Source organism: Pseudophryne corroboree, chromosome 5 (assembly GCF_028390025.1).
Source record: "Pseudophryne corroboree isolate aPseCor3 chromosome 5, aPseCor3.hap2, whole genome shotgun sequence".
Taxonomy (NCBI): domain Eukaryota; kingdom Metazoa; phylum Chordata; class Amphibia; order Anura; family Myobatrachidae; genus Pseudophryne; species Pseudophryne corroboree.
In genome coordinates this window covers 610,223,954-610,243,786 of record NC_086448.1, presented here as the reverse complement: position 1 = coordinate 610,243,786, position 19,833 = coordinate 610,223,954, and the positions used below count along the sequence as shown (strand labels likewise).

General features: G+C 45.1%; 1 protein-coding gene across 1 annotated transcript in view; it reads right to left on the bottom strand.

Annotated features, from left to right (window-relative positions):
• LOC134928127 (acetyl-coenzyme A synthetase, cytoplasmic-like) overlaps nucleotides 1–19,833 on the bottom strand; it is a 159,566-nt gene that overhangs the window by 72,893 nt on the left and 66,840 nt on the right. Inside the window, exons 11-12 of the mRNA XM_063923485.1 lie at nucleotides 10,772–10,904; nucleotides 258–314 (exon numbers count right to left, since the gene is read on the bottom strand). Coding sequence (XP_063779555.1) covers nucleotides 258–314; nucleotides 10,772–10,904 — 190 coding nt within the window. The remainder of the gene's footprint in view (nucleotides 1–257; nucleotides 315–10,771; nucleotides 10,905–19,833) is intronic.

The following is a 19,833-nucleotide window of genomic DNA, read 5'->3' as shown; positions in this document are numbered from 1 at the left end:
GTCTTGGCGCCCCCTCCAATCCGGCGCCCAGGTCGCCTGCCCCCCTAGCCCCCCCCTAGTTTCGGCCCTGGCCATGGTTTCAAAATGATGGCACTCCCTGCAGTGAGGGTCAACGGTACATATTAATTTTAGAAACTCTAGTTTTTAACTATATAGTTTTAGGACTGTTAAACAAAAAAGTGTATGAGCATATATCTGACTATATAGAGCCATATTTGCATTGTGAGCATAGTCTAATGCAATGATGACTGACTTACAGCGGATCCTGGTTTCAGCGGTGTAGCAGCTGGCAGCGGAGTTATAACATGGCCTCCCTGAAAACAGAACAATACAATTGATATAGTTTATTCCTGTGGTTTAACTCTTCTAAAAAATTTTTACTTCTAAACAACTATATCATGCTTGTCATTTGTTGCAGGTTATGGTTTTTGCATTTAAGGATTGACAACACTTTAAGATTAGGCCACATGGCACATTCAATGCGCTGGGTCCACAATAGACCTGGTCTCTGTCTGTCCAAGGCTTGGCTGTTACCTTGTAACTTAAGGCACATACAACAGAGAGATTTTGTCTATCTTCGATTCTGACTATGCGATATTGACTATGTGTGCTTGCGATATTGGCTATGTGCGATTTTGACTATATAGACAACAAAAACCAGGTTGCGCTTGACAATCAAAAAGTGTGAAGATTTATTGTATTAAAAATATTAACAACAATTCTCCCGGGAGTATAATAAAAACAATTCAATATAACATAAAAACTGCTCAATATAATACCCCTGAATCTTAATAATTGATTAATAAGTGCTTTCTATACAAAGAATGCGAAATGCTGTTTGATACGAACTGCAGATATTTGATTAAAAAAGAAATTGTAACATTGATATGGAACTATAGAAATAAACTACAGATCTATGTACAGAAGAGTATGACTCACTTGATCAGTGAAAGCAAAATCCCAAAAACAGTCCTATATCTGTAGCAGCACGTAACGGTTCAGATGATCTTAGAATGATATGGAACCTTAAATGAATGAATGGTGTCCGAGTGGTGTGAAGATAGACTGTGCAGATACACAATTACCCGCTGTGATGATTGCGGCAGAGAGAGCCCGGAGTGATGTTGTTTAAGTCAGCCTGTATCAACCTGTATCCTTAACGCGTTCCAGCAGGGCGTCTTTTTCCAAAAGGCAGGTATATCATACCGCCATCGGTGAGAGCTCATCGACATCAGGCCGCACAGGTAACATCTCGCCGCCTGGGAAGTACAACCACCAGCCACCAGCGTGCACGGCTGCATTCGGACCTTGCTCTCCCGTCCCCATGCAGGGGCATAGCGGCTGACTTAAACAACATCACTCCGGGCTCTCTCTGCCGCAATCACCACACCACCACTCCGAGCGCACAGCTTACTTGTTTTGCTGCCGATTTTGACTATACTTTGTACTAGATAGTCAAAATTGACTTGCCAACTTTGCGATTTGCACTAACTTTCCTTGCGATTTTGACTATATAGTCAAAATCACAAGGATAAATCTCACCGTGTGTACACACCTTTACAGTACTCCTCTGGTTTATAACTATTGCTTTTTCTGTCCCAATCCAAATAAGAGGTGGATTTAGAAAAATAATCTAAACAAATAAAATTAAGTAAAATACTTTTAATTTCAATGAAGTGAATAAAAATAAATTCAAAAGTTTATCTAAGAACGCTATCTAAGTGGAAGTGAGGAGAATATGAGTCCTCCAGTGCAGTATGCAGCTAAGAGGAAATAAGGTGAATGTGCATCCTCCAATGCAGCACACAACTAAGAGGAAATTAGGGGAATATTATTATTATAATAATTTATTTATAAGGCCCCACAAGTGTTTCAGAGCGCCGTACATACAACACACATTAGAACAATACAGGGTATACAAAACATCACAGAAAACTAAAACAGAGCACAGGTAACAATTAGCACCACAGTTCTCAGTACACAATACAGCTGAGATGTCAGGAAGCAAAGAAGTAATTTCCGTACTACTGGGGACGGGCAGCCATTGAAAGAGATGAGCGGTCACAAGCAATAAGAAATGCAGGTATAGACAGTCACTGAGTAGGAGAGAGCTGTAATTGAAGTGCAAAAGAAGAGGGCGGTAAGAACAGGAGGGAAAAAGGCCCTGCTCCAAGAAGCTTACAATCTAGGGGAAGAGGGAGACAGACGGGTGACATGAGGTACAAGCAAGCGGAAGGTGGCCTGGTGTCAGGAAGTGAGTGAGGCAGAGATGGCCAAGTCATGAGGATGGGAGAGCGGCCTCAAGACTGGGTTATGCTGAAGAGTAGGCTTGATGAACAAGTGAGTTTTCAGTGCCCGTTTGAAGCTTTACAAGGTCGGGGAGAGTCTAATAGAGCAAGGGAGCCTGTTCCAGTGAAGAGGGGCAGCGCAGACAAAATCTTGGATTTGCGCATGGGATGTACTGACCAGGGTAGGCGAGAGGCGGCGGTCATTGGCCGACCGAAGTGGGCGGGCGGGAGTATGCAGGGAGATGAGGTTGGAGATGTATGGTGCAGTGGAATTAGAGAGGGCATTGTATGTGAGGGTGAGGAGTTTGAAGAGCATTCTGTGGGGGAATGGGAGCCAGTGTAGGTTTTGTCGAAGGAGAGTGGCAGATGTGGAGCGGCGGGAGAGAAAGATAAGTCTAGCTGCGGAGTTGAGAACAGATCGGAGTGGAGCGAGATAGGAGAGTGGGAGGCCAGTGAGGAGAATGTGAAATGCAGCACACACCTATCTAAAAGGAAATGATGTGAATGAGCGCACTGCAATGCAACACACAGCTATTTAAGAGGAAATTAGGCGAATATGCGCACTGTAAAAGCAAATGACGTGAATGAGCGCACTGCAATGCAACACACAGCTATTTAAGAGGAAATGAGGCGAATATGCGCACTGCAATGCAGCACACCGCTATCTAAGAGGAAGTTAGGCAAATGTGCGCACTGCAATGCAGCACACAGCTATTTAAGAGAAAATGAGGCGAATGTGCACACTGCAATTTAGCACACAGCTATCTATGAGAAAATGGGGCAAATATTTTTTCCCTTCCTATGCAGCACACAACTAAGAAAAAATGAGGGGAATGTGCGCACTGCAATGCAGCACACAGCTATTTAAGAGGAAATTAGGCGAATGTGTGCACTCCAATGCAGCACACAGCTATTTAAGAGAAAATGAGGCAAATATGTGCCCTCCAATGCAGCACACAACTAAGAGAAAATTAGGGGAATGTGTGCACTGCAATGCAGCACACACCTATCTAAAAAGAAATTAGGCGAATGTGCACACTGCAATGCAGCACACAGTTGTTTAAGAGGAAATTAAGGGAATGTGCGCACTGAAATGCAGCAGACGCCTATCTAAAAGGAAATGAGGTGACTGTGCGCAATGCAATGCAGCACACAGCTGTTTAAGAGGAAATGAGGCAAATGTGCGTACTGCAATGCAGCACACTGCTATCTAGGAGGAAATTAGGCAAATGTGCGCACTCCAATGCAGCACACAGCTATTTAAAAAGGAAATGAGGCGAACGTGCGCACTGCAATGCAGCACACTGCTATCTAAGATGGAATTAAAAAAATGTGCGCACTGCAATGCAGCAGACACCTATCTAAAAGAAAATGAGGTGACTGTGCACACTCCAATGCAGCACACACCTGTCTAAGAGGAAATTAGGTCAATGTGCGCTTTCCAATGCAGCACACAGCAACATAATAAGAAATTAGGCGAATGTGTGCACTGCAATGTAGCATGCAGCAATATAAGAGGAAATTAGGCAAATGTGCGCTCTCCAACGCAGCACACAGCTATCTAAGAGGAAATGAGGGCAACATGAAGACTGTAATGCAGCACACAGCATTATGGCCCAGATTTATCAAGCCTTGGAGAGTGATAAATTGCACGGTGATAAAGTACCAGCCAATCAGCTCCTAACTGCCATGTTACAGGCTATGTTTGAAAAATTACAGTTAGGAGCTGATTGGTTGGTACTTTATCACTGTGCAATTTATCACTCTCCAAGGCTTGACAAATTTGGCCCATATGAGGAAATGATGTATTGTACTGTGCAATTCCATGTCATTAACATTGAAATGCAGCAGGAGGCGTCTGTAGGAAAGAGACACCACCTGTTAGCATTTACAAGACCATAGAGCTGCATTTGAGGACGCAGCCTTGGATCACCATTGTGGCCATCAGTCGCGATCCGCGATAGTTTCAGGTACCGGCTTACTCAGGCTGGCCATAGGATTCCGGACTTCCAAGTCCAGGAAGACTTTGTCCGACGATGCAGACCCTGGACCCGTCTTGCCTTCAAAATGGGGGCGACTTGCAAATGCAGCAGCATGTCATAGTGGGCTGTAATATCGTAAGACTCATTCCAAAACATCGTATTTGTACTTAAACCATCGGGTTGCGTCAGTGGCGAGTTTCCCATTAGGCATGTGCCTAGGGGCAGCACTTGTTTGGGGCCCGCACTTGGATGCTTATGTATGTACTGTCAGCCTGAAATGTACCAGTAACTGCTAAATATTTCCACTGTACTGTACCATGGACCTCATTCCGAGTTGTTCGCTCGCTAGCTGCTTTTAGCAGCATTGCACACGCTAGGCCGCCGCCCTCTGGGAGTGTATCTTAGCTTAGCAGAATTGCGAACGAAAGTTTAGCAAAACTGCTACTAAATAATTCTTAGCAGTTTCTGAGTAGCTCCAGACCTACTCACAGATTGCGATCAGCTCGGTCCGTTTAGTTCCTGGTTTGACGTCACAAACACGCCCTGCGTTCGGCCAGCCACTCCCCCGTTTCTCCAGACACTACCGCGTTTTTCCCTGACATGCCTGCGTTTTTTAGCACACTCCCGGAAAACGCTCAGTTACCACCCAGAAACGCCCCTTTCCTGTCTATCACTCACCGATCAGCAGTGCGACTGAAAAGCGCCGCACGTACAACAGCAAATCTACTAAGTTTTTAGTTAAATAACTAAGCGCATGCGCCCTGCGTGTCTTGCGCATGCGCAATTTGCAACAAATCGCAGCATAGCGAAAATCGGCAACGAGCGAACAACTCGGAATGACCCCCCATATTCCTTCTTGAATGGAGTGTAATTGAGTAGGACATGCACATACTGCCCCTGTAAGCTGTCTTACTTAGTAAATATGTATACATACAGTAATTAAAAATAAAAAAAAATGTCATAGTGGCTTTTTTATTATTCTATAAAATTGGCTGTCATCAAATGAGGGCTTATCGCCATCAATGAAAATAATAAAATTAGGCGTTGGGGTGTTACTGTTGTGCCTAGGGGTGCCCTTACCCCTAAATGTGCCCCTGGTTTGCGTACAAATATGAATCAGGCACTTAGTCTTTGGATCTATTACATCACCCTTCCTGGTTATTTTATTTTTAGTTTATAAGACAGAGTGCAGTATAGTCCGCTGAAAGGCAAGACAAGAGAGGCAGAACATGGAATATAGGTACAAGGACACATAATTAGGAGAAGCTAAGAAGGAATGACATATTTAGGAATAAAAATGTAGCGTTACAGAAATAAAGAGGGCAGTATGGAGGACAAGCACATATACAGGGGATGCAGATAAGTCTCTATGAAGGAGGATCTTGCTTTGGGATGAAAAAGTAAATACAATAGGTAAATGGCAAATTGATAAATTTTAAAGTATGTTTGGTTTAAGGAAAATTGAAAAAGTGGTTGACTCATGGACATTTTATTGTACTGTTATATCTATTGTACTTAAACTAGTACTATGCTTAAGGATAGTCTTTTGTGTTTTTTCATCATCTGGCACAGTTCTGGCAAAGAGATTTGCAGTGTCGGGTGACTGGCAAAGAGATCTGCAAAGTGTCAGTTGAAGACGACGGGAGGGGTCGCAGAGGCAGCAAGGACTGGAGGATAACATGCAGGAGGTACTGTAAGTTACCATACTTGTGTAAGTGTGTGTGATGGGGATGTATTGAGAGCACAGTACAAAACAGAAACTACAGTATGGTGGGGGAGAGTGGACAATACAAAACATGCAGAAGGGGGCAGCTCAGTATAGGACATACAGATGGTGTTTGACGGTCAGGGGCAGTGCTAGGGTGATCGGCGTCCCCTTGCAATCTATAAATTTGAGCCCTCCCATACTTTGTAAAGCTTTGTGAAGAAGGGGTGAGGTCTCACAAAGAAGGGGCGTGGCCACACAATTGTAATAGTAATTTAAATTACGACACACAAAAGCACAATCTTAGTTACATTACACTGCATGTAGTGCCCCTGATTCATAGTACGCTACATAGTGTTCCTTATTCATATTACGTCACACAGTAGCGCCCCCTTGTCACATTATGCTACACAGTAGTGCCCATTACACACATAATGCCCACAGTAGTAATGCCCCATACAAATAATGCCCACAGTAGTAGTGTCCCTGATACACATAATGCCCATAGTAGTAGTGCCGCATATACGCATAATGTCCACATTAGTTGTGCCCCTATACACATAATGCCCACGGTAGTAGTGCCCCTTATGTACATAATGCCCATAGTAGTGGTGCCCCATATATACATAATGCACACAGTAGTGCTGCCCCATATACACATAATGTCCACAGTAGTAGTAGCCCTTGTACATCTAATGCCACACAGTAGTGCCCTTTATACATAATGCTTTATACACAGTGCCCATAGTAGTGCCCCTTATACATAATGTCCACAGTAGTGCCCCTTATACACATAATGCCCACAGTTGTAGTTTACATTACACGTAATGCCCACAGTAGTAGTACACATTATACACATAATGCCTACAGTAGTAGTGTCCCTTATACACATAATTCCATTTGTAATATAAAGGATAGTTACAGTAGCTCTATCATTATGACTGTAACCTGCACACTGTGGGTATTGTATGATACCAACATGGTCCTAACACTCGGAAAGATAAAATCTGGAGCAGATGACTTGGGTCTCTATGAGACAGAATCTTGGTTATAGATTAAAAAAATTTCAATAAAATAGATAAATTGCAAATGAATAAAATTGAAAGTACACAACAAAATGTAGTAGTACAATTATACACACAGTATGTTGACCAAGAAATTCTGGTTGTTTAGATCATCATCTGGCAAAGTTCTGGCAATGAGATTTTGCAGAGTGTCGGGTGACTGGCAAAGAGATCTGCAAAGTGTCAGTTGAAGACGACGGGAGGGGTCGCAGAGGCAGTAAGGACTGGAGGATAACATGCAGGAGGTAAGTTACCATACTTGTGTAATTGTGTGTGTGGTGGGGGGAATTGAGAGCACAGTACAAAACAGAGACTATGGTGCGGGAGAGCAGACAATACAAAACATGCAGAAGGGGGCAGCTCAGTATAGGACATACAGATGGTGTGGGGGCAGGGGCTGTGCAAGGGTGTTCGGCGCCCCCCTGCAAACTATAAATCTGAGACCTCCCATAATTTCTAAAGTGACAGCAAGCTGCCTGAAAAAAGGGGTGTGATCTCACAAAGGGGCGTGGTCACACAATAGTACTCCCAATTAAAATTAAGCCACACAACAGCACAATCTTATTCACATTACACCACACATAGTGCCCCTGATTCATAGTACGTCACATAGTAGTGTCCCTTTTTCACATTACGTCACACAGTAGCGCCCCTAGTCATTTTACGCTACACAGTAGTGCCCATTATACACATAATGCCCTTGGTAGCAATGCCCCTTACAATTAATGCCAGCGGCAGTAGTGCTTCTTATACATATTATGCCCACAGTAGTGCGCCTTATATGCATAATGTCAACAGTTGTAATGCACCTTATACACATGGGGATCATTCCGAGTTGTTCGCTCTGTATTTTTTTCTCGCAACGGAGCGATTAGTCGCTAATGCGCATGCGCAATGTCCGCAGTGTGACTGCGCCAAGTAAATTTGCTATGCAGTTAGGTATTTTACTCACGGCATTACGAGGTTTTTTCTTCGTTCTGGTGATCGTAATGTGATTGACAGGAAGTGGGTGTTTCTGGGCGGAAACAGGCCGTTTTATGGGTGTGTGCGAAAAAACACTACCGTTTCTGGGAAAAACGCGGCAGTGGCTGGAGAAACGGAGGAGTGTCTGGGCGAACGCTGGGTGTGTTTGTGACGTCAAACCAGGAACGACAAGCACTGAACTGATCGCAGATGCCGAGTAAGTGTGGAGCTACTCAGAAACTGCTAAGAAGTGTCTATTTGCTATTTTGTTAATCTTTCGTTCGCAATTTTGATAAGCTAAGATTCACTCCCAGTAGGCGGCGGCTTTGCGTGTGCAAAGCTGCTAAAAGCAGCTTGCGAGCGAACAACTCGGAATGACCCCCATGATGTGCACAGTAGTAGTGCCACTTATACACATAATGCCCACAGTAGTAGTGGGGAGCCTATTTTTCTCTGTTCGTTTTCCCTAATGTTAAAACTGGATAAGCCGCTACTCTGGAGATAATGAAATGGCTAATCTTTTTATCAATGAACTGGGGGCAGATATACTAATCCTGGGAGAGTGATAAGGTGGAGAAAGAATAACTAACAACCAATCAGTTACTATTTGTCATTTTTCAAACACAGCCTGTAACATGGCAGGTAAGAGCTGATTGGCTGGTACTTTATCTCTCTCCATTTTATCACTCTGCAGGGCTTAATACATCTCCCCCATAGAATAACCAAATGATGAAATGGAACGATGTCCCTCATTCAGAGTTGATCGCTAGCTGCCGTTGTTCGCTGCGTAGCGATCATTTAAAAAAACGGCTAAACTGTGCATGCGTATGCACCGCAATTGCGCACGCACGGCGTACAGGTACAAAGAGCATCGTGGTTTTGCACAGGTTCTAGCGATGCTTTCAGTCGCACTGGCGGTCGCAAGGAGATTGACTGGAAGTGGGAGTTTCTGGGTGGCCTGAGTCACCTGAGGTAAAGAAACATTTTGCCTGGATATGTGTTCAGTTGACAAGATCTTACATGGCTGCACCCATGCTCTAGCTCAGTGATTTTCAACCTCATTTTACTTGCGGCACACCGAACAATATTTTAAAATTGCCAAGGCGCACCATCAGTTCCCCACAGAAAAAACAAACCCACACATTGGCCCTCACAGTAAAAAAATACAACACAATACATTGGCCTACACAGAAAAAACAATCACATTGCTCCCCACATAAATCATGTTGCTCCACACATAAATCAATCACATTGCTCCCCACATAAATCCTATTGCTCCCCACATAAATCAATCACATTGCTCCCCACATAAATCATGTAGCTCCCTACATAAATCCTATTGCTCCCCACATAAATCAATCACATTGCTCCCCACATAAATCATGTTGCTCACACATAAATCAATCACATTTCTCCCCATATAAATCCTATTGCTCCCCACATGAATTATTCACATTATTCCCTCCATAAATCCATATTCTCCCCACATAAATCCTATTGTTCCCCACAGGAGAAATAAAATAACAAATATTAGCCCCTATCAGTCAGCTGTCCTGCTTCCTGTCTCTCAGTGGCGGGGATTGTCCATAGTGGAGTGCTGCGAATACTGAGCAGCGGGCGGTCGGGCAGATGTGGATGCGGGTGGGCAAAGAAAGCTGTGTATGCAAGCAGGAACTGGAAGATGTGTATGCAGGCGGGTGGGCTGGCTGGGTGTGTGAGACGCAGTGTCCGTGACCTATGATATCACACCGCCACGTCATCAAGGCATAGGTCACGGTCGGAGCACGACTGATCCTCTAAGAAGAGCCCAGGCCAACAGTTCACTTTGAAGATGCAGGAAGCTGCTCTGGCTTCGCGGCACACCTTGAAACTGGTGGCGGCACAATAGTGTGCCACGGCACACTGGTTGAAAAAGCCTGCTCTAGCTCCACAGTACAAGAGCATTCCTGGCACCACAAAATAAACAACGACTCTACTAAATTTACCCACTAAGAATCTCACATTAGCATAAGGAAGTAAGTGGGGCTTCCGCTGCTACAGAGTAATTCAGCCACTTTGCATGCGACTCAGAATCAGTCCATTTTTCTCTAATAATGCACTGAGCTGCTGATTTTTTATAGTCTCTATGGATTATTTGCAACCAGAGGATGCAGCATGTTGGACAGCTAATGCTTTTTATTTGTCTATGGGGCACATTTTACAGGGCTACTCAGGCTAAATTGGGAGCATTTGTGATGGACCAACTCCTTTCTCTGGATGATGGACAGATTTGCGGAGTTCTAAAGACATAATGTAGTTAAAGTAAAAAAAAGAAACAACACATGCATGAGCTATTAAAAAATAAGAGAAGAAAAACATGCATAGCAGCTTACCACCACCTTAGAGGAGGCTTTAATCATTACTTTAATGAGGTGCTGTTTGCCTGGCCTACATCCAAAAGATAAACCTTGGCACAAGAACACTGAGGATTTTAAAATGACAAAACTCAGGAATACAAGGCTTAAAATAAAGACATCTTAGATGTCCCTTCATTTTGTAGTCATATGTGATCTATATCTAATATTTACGTCATTTGTGCATGTTAATGTGTATTGTACAGTGGGAGAGACAAGGAAGTGAATCTGCGTAGAGTTAAGGGGCTTCAGCTAATTTATTTTGCCATACAGCCGAGCCACCTAAAGCTACACCAAAGCCTTTGCTCTTTATAACTCACAGATATTATTGCATGAAACTATGATAATGATAGGAGCGTATGCAGGAAATACTTACTGTTTCTGTCTGCCAGAAGGTGTCGACGATAGGACATCTCTGATTGCCAATAACATTATAATACCAAAACCAGGCTTCTGAGTTTATAGGCTCTCCTACAGTACCCAGAATTTTCAAAGAATTTAAATCGTACCTGAAGAAGATAAGAAAGATTTTTAGCAATAAGACAATCAGTGGGTTCAATGTGGGTCTATAGAACTGTTTTCACCCAATTGCTTTTCTAAATAGTGTAGCTGGGTACACATGGAACGAATGCCCTTGAGTCTAGATTGAGTGTACACACTAGAACGAGTTTAATGAAGGTAATGATCATGTTCCGTCCTTCATTATCTTAAACAAGGTCGCTAGCGATATCATTAGATTTGATGTAAGCACATTAAACCTAGCATCCGTAGACAGGATCTGCAGGAGCGTGCAATCACCCGTACACACTGAGAAATGTAGGGGATTTGTCATTATGAAATGGAAAATCGCTCAACATAACTCCAATGTGTATCCAGCTTTAGTGCTTGTTCACACCTGGGTGCTGATAATGTGCTTCTGAGCTGCTTACTACGCCTGTGTGCTTATAATGTGCATCTGAGCTGCTTACTACACCTGTGTGCTGATAATGTGCTTCTGAGCTGCTTACTACGCCTGTGTGCTTATAATGTGCATCTGACCTGGTTACTACGCCTGAGTGCTAATAATGTGCTTCTGACCTGCTTACTACTCCTGTGTGCTGACAATGTGCTTCTGAGCTGCTTACTACGCCTGTGTGCTTATAATGTGCATCTGACCTGGTTACTACACCTGTGTGCTGATAATGTGCTTTTGAGCTGCTTACTACGCCTGTGTGCTGATAATGTGCTTCTGATCTGCTTACTACGCCTGTGTGCTGATAATGTGCTTCTGATCTGCTTACTACGCCCGAGTGCTGATAATGTGCTTCTGATCTGCTTACTACTCCTGTGTGCTGATAGTGTGCTTCTGAGCTGTTTACTACTCCTGTGTGCTGATAATGTGCTTCTGAGCTGCTTACTACGCCTGTGTGCTGATAATGTGATTCTGATCTGCTTACTACGCCTGAGTGCTGATAATGTGCATCTGACTTGGTTACTACACCTGTGTGCTGGTAATGTGCTTCTGAGCTGCTTACTACACCTGTGTGCTGATAATGTGCTTCTGAGCTGCTTACTACGCCTGTGTGCTAATAATGTGCATCTGACCTGTTTACTACGCCTGTGTGCTGATAATGTGCATCTAAGTTGCTTACTACGCCTGTGTGCTGGTCATGTGCTTCTGAATTACTTACTACTACTGCTATTATTCCTTCTAATCTCTATTCTCTGGGTATTTATGTACAGCAAATTGTTTTCGGATGCTATACTTCTTTTCGTAAACAAGACTATTTCATATATACTAACAATACTATATCACTTTATTATATGATGTTTTCCAATGCGGCATAAGACAGCAGATTGTAACCAATTCATATATTTTATCTAATTGTGGATTTACGGTATGTCTACAGTATCAGCTCTAATATTGTTATGGTTGCTATTATTTTTTATTTTACATGCATTCTATCCTTAAATGGCTTCTCTAAGCATGTATCAATAGATTTTTTTTATATTTTATTTGCATTCTCATTATTTGCCTTATTTGTTATTTTTTTATACTTTTTCTATTGTGACACTCATGTATATAACAATTTTATTATAATGTCATTTGAAAGCATTTAGATACGTTTCTTCCTTTTGACATCTCATATATATTTGTCCACCCGTACACCGTACCCGCGGGCCGCCACTCACACACACCATAGCCGCTGTTAGCGGATATTATGGTAAAAGCCACCGATGTGCTCCTCCTCCCCTTCCAGTCCACTACTGTGTCAGGTATGGAGAGGAGAGCGGAGCGCAGTCCCGTCCCTCAGTGCTGCTCAGTCAGACTTTGGTCTCCAGCCGTGGCGTGTATCTCCTCAATTGAGCACCGGTTCGTTAGCCAATCAGAGCTCGCGGACCGGCAGCCAATCAGGACCCGTGGCTGCCGGTCCACGAGCTCTAACGAACCAGTGCTCAGTTGAGAAGAAATACGCCGCGGCCGGAGACCACCAAGTCTGACTGAGCGGCACTGAGTGATGGGCCTGCGCACCGCTCTCCTCTCCGTGCCCCAACCCTGACACAGCAGCAGCGGGTGAGCAGCGGGAGGGAGGTGTGGGGTGGGGCATATGTATAACTGCCATTGTGGGGCATATCTGGCACTGGGGGCATATGTATATCTGGCATTGTGGGGCATATGTATAACTGGCACTGTGGGGCATATGTATAACTGGCACTGGGGGGCATATGTATATCTGTCATTGTGGGGCATATCTGGCACTGTGGGGCATATGTTTATCTGGCATTGTGGGTCATATGTATATCTGGCATTATGGGGTATATCTGGCACTGTGGGGCATATGTATAACTGGCACTGCGGAGCATATATGGCACTTTGGGGCATAAGTGTATCTGGCACAATAGACTGAGGAGGGCGCGCATCACTGTGACATCACGGCAGTGCTGTGGGGAGACTACAACTCCTGGCATGCCTTACGCGGCCAGGAAGAAACATGGTGGTTGCTGTTTCTGGTGCTGAGTGAGAGTCTATAGTGTGCAGTGTGCAGGCACAATGAAGCTGGTGAGAGGCTCAGAGGCGGAACTACCGCAAGTGCAACCAGTGCGTTGCACTGGGGCCCGCCTCTGTCCAGGGGCCCAAAGCATTAATGAGTCAAACTGACTCATTACATGCCGCTGTGCGCTGCGGGCAACCGCTGCCCACAGCGTACAGCCGCCCAGAGAGGAGAGGAGAGGAGCAGCGGTACGGGGGAAGGAGGAGGAGGGAGGTGGAGGAGGGAGCCGCAGCAGCGCTTTGTTACTGGTTGAGGCGCTGCTGCCCCTCTGCTTCACTATAGGCTGTCTTCCGAGAACAGCCTATAGTGAAGCAGAGGGGCAGCAGCAGCAGCGCCTCCACCAATAACACAGCGCTGCTGAGGCTCCCTCCTCCACCTCCCTCCTCCTCCTTCACTCCTGCCCGGGAATCGTGAGTGACCAGAAGCTGCACCGAGGAGCCTGAGCTAGCGGAGAGGGTAAGTATAATTCTTCTTTCTTTCTCTTTCTTTCTTTCTTTCTTTCTTTCTTTCTGTCTTTCTTTGTTTCTGTCTTTCTTGGGACTGTCGGCCGCAATGTGTAAAAATGGGGAATCTGCTTGTCGCAATGTGTAAAAATGGGGAATCTGCTTGCCGCAATGTGTAAAAATGGGGAATCTGCCTGCCGCAATGTGTAAAAATGGGGAATCTGCCTGCCGCAATGTGTAAAAAGGGGAATCTGCCTGCCGCAATGTGTAAAAAGGGGGAATCTGCCTGCAGCAATGTGTAAAAATGGGGAATCTGCTTGCTGCAATGTGTAAAAAGGGGGAATCTGCCTGCCGTAATGTGTAAAAAGGGGGACGCTGTCTGCCGTAATATGTAAAAAGGGCACGCTGTCTGCCGTTATGTGTAAAAAGGGCACGCTGTCTGCCGTTATGTGTAAAAAGTGTACGCTGTCTGCCGCTATGTTTAACAAGGGCACGCTATCTGCCGTTATGTGTAAAAAGTGTACGCTGTCTGCCGCTATGTGTAACAAGGGCACGCTGTCTGCCGCTATGTGTAACAAGGGCACGCTGTCTGCCGCTATGTGTAAAAAGGGGACGCTGTCTGCCGTTATGTGTAAAAAGTGCACGCTGTCTGCCGTAATGTGTAAAAAGGGGACGTTGTCTGCCGTAATGTGTAAAAAGGGGACGTTGTCTGCCGTAATGTGTAAAAAGGGGACGCTGTCTGCCGTAATGTGTAAAAAGAGGAATCTGTCTGCCGTAAGGTGTAATAGGGTCTCTACCTGGTGTAGTGGTGCTACTGTGCGGCGTAATTTGAATAATGGAGACTACTGTGCACCGTTTTATGAATTGGTATTATTTTGTGGCCACACCCCTTCTCCACGAAGCCACGCCACTATGTATTTTTGCGCGCGCTTACGGCGCGCACTGCCCCTATATTGCATGCAGGGGTGGGGCTCCGATGCCGTTTCTTGCACACAGTGCTAAAATGTCTAGTTACGGCACTGTTGCTAGGTATCCATTTCTCTGGCCCTGAGCAGGTCTCCCTCACCAGATCCTCTCCAGGGGTGAGGGGGTGGACTTGGATGGGATGGGGGGGGGGGGGGGCAAAGCATTTTGTCGCACCTGGGCCCACCGCTCGCTAGTTCCGCCACTGGAGAGGTTAATACCATATACTGTTATGAGGGATAAGTCCCCAGCGCGCACACTGTGTATGTGATGTTATATAGGGGAAGGGGCTGTATAGTGATATATATATGAGCAATAATCTCCCAACACACACACTGTGTATGTGGTATTTACATAACATTGGGGGTAATTCTGAGTTGATCGCAGCAGCAAGTTTGTTAGCAATTGGGCAAAACCATGAGCACTGCAGATATAACATGTGCAGAGAGAGTTAGATTTGGGTGGGTTATTTTGTTTCTGTGCAGGGTAAATACTGGCTGATTTATTTTTACACTGCAATTTAGATTTCAGTTTGAATACACCCCACTCAAATTTTACTCTCTCTGCACATGTTATATCTGCCCCTCCTGCAGTGCACATGGTTTTGCCCAACTGCTAACAAATTTGCAGCTGCGATCAACTCAGAATTAGGCCCACTGTCTTTATACCTACACTAGCTGGAGTACCCGGCGTTGCCCGGGATTTTAAGAATGTCTGTTTACAAAAATAAATGTAAATATTAAACACACAGTATAAATAACATTGTAGATAGCTGAATACCTGTGCTTCGCTACGGGATGAGGATGGTAAATTAGAATGTTAGTTGTTCGTTAATTTACGTTGGTTGGAGATCTAGTATATAGGCATATCTTGCTTCCCTGACGCACTTTGTGTAGTGGCCAGACCCCTTTTTGTTCCCCCAAGGGACCCTGCTCTTCCCACTATACAATTCTCAGTCTGTGGCTTCCTGCTGCCTCCATTCCCCTCCTCACATCATGTCAGCGCCCCTGTGAAATTATCGATTTATTTACTGTTTCTTATATAGTGCAGCACATTATGTATCTCCTGATATACTCTGTGCTGCTGGGGGGCCATGCTACTTCCACTATATAACTCTCAGTGTGTGGGTTTACCTGTATTCCCCTCCTCACATCATGTCACTGGCCCTGTCACATGCTGCCCTGTCATCACTGACATATCATGCATGTTCTGATATAGTGTGTGCTGCTGGCTCACCCCTAGGGGTGCTAGTGGTGTGTTACCCCCACAGTGTTTGTTCCCAGAGTGTAAGTCATATGTGTAGCAAGTTTGGTGTAAATTGCTCCAGGCATTCCAGAGTTATGCTGTCTGCTGAAAAACTCTGTGCTGCTGCCTCACCCCTAGGGATGCTAGGGGTGTCTTAACCGCACAGTGTTTGTTTCCAGCTTGTAAGTCATATGTGTAACAAGTTTGTTATAAATTGGTCCAGGCATGCGGGAGTTATGCTGTCTTCTGAAACACTCTGTGCTGCTGTCCCACCCCTAGGGGTGCTAGGGGTGTCTTCCCCCGCAGAGTTTGTTCCCAGATTGTGTACCAAGTTTGGTGTAAATTGCTCCAGGCCTTCCACGGTTATGCTGTCTGCTGACATACTCTGTGCTGCTGTCCCATCCCTAGAGGTGTCTGACCCCCACAGTGTTTGTTCCCAGATTGTAAGGCATATGTGTACCAATTTATGAATACATTGCTCCAGCAATTCCAGAGTTATGCTGTCTCCTGATATACTCTGTGCTGCTGTCTCCCCCCCTAGGGGTGCTAGGGATTTCTAATTGTTTTAGTTGCCTCGGCCGTGTTTTAAAACGCTTGGATGTAAAATTTCACGATCATAGCTTGTAAAATGTGGATTTGTATAGAAAGACAGAAGGACACATTTTCACTTTTATATAGATTATGTACAAATAACATATTATTAACACACTAGGTCATTCATCGTGCCCTGCATCTGCTCTTCATGCTGTCGCAAGGGCCTACGCCCCCTTGACCATCGCATGCCCGTAAAATATTTCACCACTAACATCATTATGCTTGAAGGGAATACTCCATATAATACAAATATTGCCCACCCAAAGGACGTGCAGGGGTTAAGCCATTTGTCACAAAAAGCCACTTGTGACGGTGTGAAGAGCGTCCGTAGGGCACGATGAATTACCTAATATCAGGATTTTGGTACTTACCGATAAATCCCTTTCTCCGATTCCACAGGGGCCACTGGAGTGCAGATACAATGGGGAAATAGTAGGCAGTAACTGGGAGCTGGCACTTTAAATTTATAACCATGTGACTAGCTCCTCCCCTACTATGTCCCCCCTCCAAGCCAGTCTAGTTAAAACTGTGCCCGAGGAGAGCTGGAAAAGACCAACGTCAAAGTAGAGGAGGTTCGCTAAGTCAACTAAAACAGGATAATACCAAGGAAACCTGGAAACATCGTGAGAGGGTAATAGGAACAAAACGTGCAGTCACACAGTGACATGCAACCCGATAATTGTAGAAGGAGGAAACAGCGCTGGGTGGGCGTCCAGTGGCCCCTGTGGAATCGGAGAAAGGGATTTATCGGTAAGTACCAAAATCCTGATTTCTCCTTCATCCACTAGGGGCCACTGGAGTGCAGATACAATGGGGACGTCCCAGAGCTCCCAAGACGGGAGGGAGAGCGCTGAGAGTCCTGCAAAACTGCTCGGCCAACCTGTGACACAGAGGCCGCAAAAAAGTCAAGTCCGTAAAACGTGATCAACGTATGATGACCCGACTAAGCGGTATCGCAACATAAAGCATTCATGGAAACCCCGTGGGCGGCCGCCCCCGAAGGTCCCCCAGATCGCGCGGAGTGCGCCGAAATGGAAAATGGAGGCTCTTGAGCAACCGCCAAATAAGACTGTCTGATGGTCAGATGTATCCAACGGCCCAACTTATGCTGGGACCACGGCCATTTAGGACGGGAGCATCGTACAGAACAAAGAAGAAAACAATTTGTCGAATAGCCGAAGACCTCTGTAGAGAGTCGGCGAGCCCTGACAACATCCAAAGAGGGCCGAAAACACAAGTGTCAGATTTATATGAAAAGCGGACATCACCCCTAGAAGGAACGCCAGGTGAGTATGAAGCTCAGCCGTAACCCTATTCGAAAGGGGGGTTGCCAATAGAGTACTCCCTGCAAAGAGAGCCCGAACTTACGGCCGCCAGGCTAATTTCCTTTGGAAGAAAACCGAAAGAGCAGAGACCTGAAATTCAGGTCAACCTAGTCGAAGCGCAGCCGAGCAAACCACCCGGAGAAACCAAAGAAGACGGCTAAATGAAAAACCAAAAGGGGAAAACCCTCTCATCCACACTAGGCCACATAAAGTTTCCAAAAGTGGCAAAAGCGAGAAGAGGTAACCGACTTCCGAAATCGGGGCCCAGTAGGTATAACCGAACTAGGGAACTCCTCACTTCTGTGGTCTCGTGAACAGTCACGTCGTTAAACGAAACCAGTGTAAGACTGAACAAAGAAAAGGACCCTGTTGAAGTAGACAGTCCCGAAGAGGTAGGAGCCAAGGCTCCTCTACTGACAACAGGTGCAGGGTGGATCTTTAAGTCATGCGCGGCCAAACCGGAGTCACCGGGAGGACTAGCGCGCATTCTCCCTTCATGTGTTGCAGAAAGTGAGGTAGTAAAGAAAAAAGAAAAATTCTTCAGAAAAAAACAAGTGAACCAGCTCCCTTGGGCACTAAAATAAGACTAGCTTGGAGGGGGGACATAGTAGGGGGGAGCTAGTCACATGGTTATAAATTTAAAGTGCCAGCTCCCAGTTACTGCCTACTATTTCCCCATTGTATCTGCACTCCAGTGGCCCCTAGTGGATGAAAGAGAAATACTATGTTTTAACAATATAAAGAACTTCTTGAGAGGACGTCTAACAACAAAATCTGGTTAGCTTTTAATTGCACTCAGAGTTTTCCAATTAAGGGGCACAGAGCCGGCCCTAACCAATATGATGCCCTAGGCAAGAGTTTGGCTGGTGCCCCCTAGCACCGCCGCTAGTTGTGCAGGAGATGCCTGGCATGAGTCAGCTGGCAGCTCTGCTAACGTCGGGCGCCTTTTGTTTATGAAAATGCATCTTATTTGCATTACTATGTGGCTAGGATACACAAGCAGCTTCTGCTGATTAAAATGATATGCAGCATGCCTGTATTCTATGTGTGACTGCGGCTGTATCTGCATACAAAATGCTACATTACAGTGATTTCCAGGAATACACTGCAATGTAGCATTTCGTATGCAGATACAGCCGCAGTCACACACAGAATATAGGCATGCCGCATATCATTTTAATCATGCTGGTGCCCCTAAGCATATCAAATGCCCTAGGCATTTGCCTAGTTTGCCTATGCCTAAGGCCGGCTCTGAAGGGGCAGATGTATTAACCTGGAGAAGGCATAAGGAAGTGATAAACCAGCGATATGTGCAAGGTGATAAACTCACCAGCCAATCAGATCCTAACTGTTAATTTATATATTGGAGCTGATTGGCTGGTGCCTTTATCAACTTGCACATATCACTGGTTTATCACTTCCTTATGCCTTCTCCAGGTTAATACATCTGCCCCTTTGTAACTAAAATCGCTATTTATACAGGAGACTTGGAGTGGTAAATTTACTAAGATGGGAGTTCTATTTAAGATGGGATGTTGCCCATAGCAACCAATCAGATTCCAGGTATTATATTCTAGAAGGTGCTAGATACATGAGAAGTAGAATCTGATTGGTTGCTATGGCCAACATCCCATTTTAAATAGAACTCCCATCTTAGTAAAATTTACCCCAGAGATAGGTATTCATCAGATGATTTACTGCTCCATTCTGCTGCCCATAAGCTTCACCAGCTGCCCATTGATGGGGAACCACTTTACTTCATTGCCAGGACAGATAACGAACTGAGCAGCTCCAACTGCTCCCACACTCTATAAGGCTGTCAGTGCCTGAAGCAAC